Source organism: Cebus imitator, unplaced genomic scaffold, assembly GCF_001604975.1.
Source record: "Cebus imitator isolate Cc_AM_T3 unplaced genomic scaffold, Cebus_imitator-1.0 Scaffold80, whole genome shotgun sequence".
Lineage (NCBI taxonomy): Eukaryota > Metazoa > Chordata > Mammalia > Primates > Cebidae > Cebus > Cebus imitator.
This window is the reverse complement of record NW_016107395.1, coordinates 1358589-1364145: the sequence shown is the minus strand read 5'-3', so window position 1 is coordinate 1364145 and position 5557 is coordinate 1358589. Positions and strand designations below refer to the sequence as shown.

Genomic DNA, 5557 nt, shown 5'->3' with positions numbered 1-5557 from the left:
TTTTTACAGTTTTCTTCTTAGGCTAAGGGAGGTCAGTGTCTCCCTCTTCAACTTAGTGGCCCATTAGTAAACACTGGCTCTGGCAGCTTATTTTGCAGTCTGAAGGCCAGGGGGAGCAGAGTTCTTTGGTGGGTGAGGATAAGGAGCTGGTGGTACCTACAGAAGGCCTATCTGCAGAAATAGTCTACTTTCAGGCCCTTAACTGGTATGATAGAAGGAGAGTATTCAGGAAGCGTAGATATAAAAAATATTTTAAGGCAGGGGGTGGTGGTATGGTAATTTTGATGATTTAATTTTTCGTGAATGTTACTAACTTCACAATACAAGGTAGAGTCATCTCTTTCCGTTGGCTAGATAATCAGTTATCTGGAAGATTTTCGGTTATATCCCAAGTCTCACTTTCCCCAGAATATTCCACCTACTTGAATGACTCAGTGTCTCAAATCCCAACTGTTAGTTTCTTCTTTGAGTTGAAAACTTAGAGTCTGGTTAAAGTAGAAAACAGTTTTCAAGTTGGGACAATTTGAACACCCCATTATTAATACCATGAGCCAATTCTTTGTTTTCTTAAAGAGACAGGTCTCATTATGTTCCCTAGGCTGGTCTCAAATCCTGGCCTCAAGTGACCCTTCACCTCCCAAAGCACTGGGATTTACAGGCATGAGCTACGGTGTCCAGCCCCAATTTTTAACTACTGACTAGCCAGTCCGTTTTCTAGTAAGACTGTGATGTAAGAAGACTGTAACAGTAGGCTTCAGTGTTAGGAAGGGCGTCAAGGTTCAGGGCCAGAGTTGATTCCTTAGGGGAAACCTGGGTAGAAAATCAGTTGAGGGTGAGAAAGCTAGGGAAACTAGTCTTGAAATCACTGTACCTAGGAAGAAGAGTCACCCATGAGAAAGACAATGAACAAAAGAATACAAAGAAATTTTGCTTACAGCTATTTCTGCCCTGAAACAATTTGATGTACTCTTGGTTTTTAAAAACCAACTTACCAGTATGCTGTATTTTTCACTGAACTTTGTTTTTTTTCTTAGATAATTTGTAGATAAAAATATTTATGAAAATGGATTAAAGTAAGCTCTAAAGTTTAAACATTTTACATTATTAACTTGAATAAAATTTAGGCCCTAACTATACAGACCATGAAATAAAACGAAATTTAATTATGTTACTGAATGTGTATAACTAAGGTTTCATAATTCAGATTTTAAAATTGACTTATAATATCAAAAATAGACACATTTAAAATATGTCAAGAGATCATTGGGAGATACGGAAGCTGAAAGCCTGAGTATACAAATAAGCAGTTACATTTTGAATGTGGATTTAGAATGGATCTAGAGGGGCAGTAACTTCTTAAAATTTATCTTCTAGCATACAATATTAGTGAAATACTCATGCTAATATACAATGCTACCTACTTTTTAGACTTAGAGTAGGAACTATATTTAAACATTTAGACATAGACTGTGTCCACATATAGAAGTGGGCTTAGTGAACTTATAGGGTGTTGTTTGCTCACTTGTAGGGCACACTTGCAGAGAGGATCCGTGCAGGTGGGGCTGGAGTTCCTGCATTTTATACCCCCACAGGGTATGGGACCTTGGTACAAGAAGGAGGATCGCCCATCAAGTACAACAAAGATGGCAGTGTTGCCATTGCCAGTAAGCCAAGAGAGGTGAGAAACACTCCTATCCAGATAACACCAGAATCTTTCTTTCCGTGTGGGATTCTGAGCGAACTCATTGTGCAAATAAGTGTAAAATCACCTCTGTGTAAGAAAAAACACTCATTCCTTTTCATTAATAGGCGAAATTTCTAGATAAATCTAGACATCCACTAGCATTTAAATCACATAGAGAAACTCGAATAAATCAGGAAAAAAAGCTGTAATCCACATGTGATGTACTAGATAAGGTTAGTTATTTGAACTGATTTGTGGTAGGTTTTTATAAATTGAGAAACTCTTACAATTGCTGATTATGCTTCTATGGAAAATAGAGTAGTTGTGATATGCATGCTAGCAAACTCTTTGTGCCCTGGCCCTTCCTGAAGTGACCATAGGAAGAAAAAAAAACAAGGAAATAATATGTTTGTCTGAAACCTTGAAAAGGAACTGCTATGATAGAATGGAGAGTTCATAGAATCACTCTTTGTTTTGTATCTTGGACACATTTGAGCTTTTCATGAAATAACCTACTTCTGTTTAAAGTGCTGAGTAGGATGGGGTACATTTATCATAGGCAACATCACTTAACATATAGAAGAGTAGACCTTCAGATAAAGGTATTTGAGATGCTCAGATTTGAGATAATTTCAAAAATTATACTGGCCAGTATTTCATTACGGTATTTTTAAGTATCTTTCCATTCTCTTTTCCAGATGGCCCAAGAGAGTTAACACAGGTTCCAGAAATGCAGCACTTGTCTCTGGGGAAGTGAACATAGTAATACTATCAAGGGATCTCTAATCACTTTTCTGCATATGGGGTTGCTGACTCTGCCCCTCTCGTTTTGAGGAAGATGGGAGGTCATTGAACACGTCCTTTGCTACTCAGTGTTGGTCTCCCGCCACATCTTCCATCTAGAGCTTTGTCTTTCTGTTAAGAGTGATCTATGTGGATTCAAAGCTTTTATTAATGTGTTTCTTATGTTATCTTTTTCCTTTACTGCCTAACTAAGTTAAAAAGGCTTTTTGACAAAGTGAAAGACAGGAGCTAAATTAATAAAATGAATTGTAGTAGTACGTCATAAAGGTTCTCAAAAACCTTGCAATAAATACTTTGATAGCTTGCTAGAAGTTGTAGAATTAATTTACCTCGGGAAAATATGAGACTAGAATATTTCTTGGGTTCACTTATGCCTGGAGTCAGGTGCCTCAAATTAGTTGTTTTGTAATTTGTGTGAATTCCCTAGGAATATGACAGATACTTTGTTAATTCTTAGCACTTTTTAATTTTTTTACTTATAGTAGGAAGAAGTAAGTTAATTCCAAATTAATGATATTTATTGAAGTCTTACTCTTTGCCAGTCCCTGGTCTAAGCGCTGTGGTAAAATGATCTAGATCAAGTCCTCCTACTAGTGGAGGGATTGACAGTGAATGAATAAATACATAATGTCTATAGTAGAAGTACTATGAAGACAAATCAAGTAGGTTAAGGGCAAAGAGAATTATCATTGGCCAGGAAACTGGTATATTCCAGACTGGTGGCCAGGGAGAGCTTCTTAAGGGAGATGATACTTGGTAGAGACCTGAATAAGGTAGGAGAAAGAGGCAAGTGGGGATGAGAGGGTTCGTGCTCTATTCAGAAGGAAGAGTAAGTACAAGGTGCTGAGATAGCTACAGGCTTGCCATGTTTCGGAAGCAGGAGGTGGTAAGGCTGGAACAGCACATAAGGCAGAGAGTGATAGGGATGGAGAATGAAGAGAGGCAACAGCCAAATTCATGCAAAGTTTGGATTTTACTGAACATAGTGGGAAGGCCATGGAGTTTAGAACGGGCGAGAGTGATGTAATTTGAGTTGTCTTTTGTAAAGATCTGTTGGCTGGTGTTTTTATTTTTTATTTTTATTTACTTATTTATTTCTTTGAAGCCAAGAGCAGAAGCAGGGAAAGAAGGGTTAGGAGGCTATTGTGTTAATTTAGGCGGGAATGGAAGGTGGCTAGACCAAGATGGTAACAGTGGAGTTTGAGATAAGTGGTTAGAATTGGGGTAATGTTGATGGTAGAGCCAACAGGATTTGCTGGTGGATGGGTAAGGGGTGTAAGAGGAATCAAGCATAGTGCATAAGATGAGTGAAGCAAAATGGATGAAGCACAAGGCTAATCAAAGAGCTCTGTATGGCACATGGTACATTTGAGCTGTCCATTAGACTCCAAGAGGAGGTGCTTAGTAGACTTCAGGTCAGGGGAGAGTTTAGAGTCAGGATGGAGACTTTGGAGGCATCAGCATATAACATTTAAATCTATATACTAAGTGAGTGTCTGGGGGCTGAGTGTAGATACAGACCACTTCCTTGACATTTAGAGATTGGGAAGAGAAGGAGCAACAAAGAGAAATGGGAAAGAGTGACTAGTATAGTGAAAGAGAAACCCAGGTACATCTGGCGATTGGAAAGATAAGGGAAATTTTAAAAAGAAAAGGGAATGATCAACTGAGTGTGAAGAGATAGGTAATACAGGGCCTGGAAATTGACGTTGGATTTGCAAAAACAGAGGTCACTGGCAACCTTAAGGATTATTCTTTTCTGGAATGAAGGGGATGAAAATCTCATTAGATTCAAGAAAGAACCAAAAAGTGAGGAAGCGGTGACTATGAAATGCACAATTCTTTCAAGTGAATGTAATAGCTGGTTTGACAAAACCAACTCCTTCCGCATTTTTAAAGTTTTAGTAAAACTAACAGTAATAGCTGGTGTGTAAACACATCAGGAAATCATGTAACTGCAATATAAAAGAAGCCTATTTATTGATTCTGCCTTGCATTTGCATATATTTACTTCAGTTTTCTAGATCTTTATGTAAAATACTCAACTATCATCGTTGGTATTTACAATGATTTTTAAAATACAGAAACCATTAAAAAGTAACTGTATTGGTATGTGGCTCAGAAATATCTTTCATATAATTTATCTGAGTTCATAATAATAAGATCCTCATTAATCAATTATTCCCTAAGTTCATTAGTCTTTTTTCTAGCAAGAAACTTGGATAATATCTTTAAAGTAGCTTTTATTTAAGAAAGGATTTGTTTCAAACCATAGTTGAAGTAAATGTACTGAAACTTTCTATAGCAACTTTCTGTAAAACGCACTTGTCTGTTTTTCCACTAGGGGGTGCAGTAGGGATGAGAATGGAGTTCTGCATTCACATGGCTCCATCTTGTGCAGTGATGGAGTGTGGCAATGGATGTTTGTTTTAATTTCCAGAGGTAAACCCTCAAGAATCAAAGAACGTGATGGCAAAACAGTTTTGCTTTATGTTCTTCCCCCCAAAATTTGTAGTATAATTAAAAGGCAATAAACATAAATAAAAATCAATAGCATTCCCTTAGACCAGTAATGTCAGAAGAGTAGGTAGGAGCAAATGTAACATTCAAAGTAGCAACAGAAACCACTAGTACCTGTAAATAAACCTAAGAAAAATATACAAAGCTTGTATGGAGAAAACGATAAAACTATTGAAGGAAGTCAAAGAAAACCTCGTTAAATGGAGACATATACTATGCTTATGGGTGGTAAGATACAGCATGTTGGTTTTCTCCAAATTTACTGATTCTGTGAATCCCATTTAAAATCTTAACAGTTGATTATAGGTTAATGAAGATAGCTGAACGATAGAGTTTTGTAACTGTTTTATGTACAAAAACAATACATAGGCCATTTTATGCAAACTATTTTTTTCCAGGGGAGAAGGAAAGAGGGATTATTTTTCATATTGATTATATAAACTGTACACACAAAACAGTAAAATGAAAATAGTCTATCCCTCGGGCTTACAGAACTTTCATTTCCTCAAATGCACAAGTTTTCTCTTGTTGCTGAATCTTTGCTTGTCT

At 37.0% G+C, this 5557-nt stretch overlaps 1 protein-coding gene across 1 annotated transcript in view; it reads left to right on the top strand.

The window, feature by feature from the left end:
* Positions 1 to 5557, top strand: part of OXCT1 (3-oxoacid CoA-transferase 1) — a 139810-nt gene that overhangs the window by 26236 nt on the left and 108017 nt on the right. The window contains exon 5 of the mRNA XM_017533132.2: positions 1529 to 1678. Within this exon, the coding sequence (XP_017388621.1) occupies positions 1529 to 1678 (150 nt within the window). The remainder of the gene's footprint in view (positions 1 to 1528; positions 1679 to 5557) is intronic.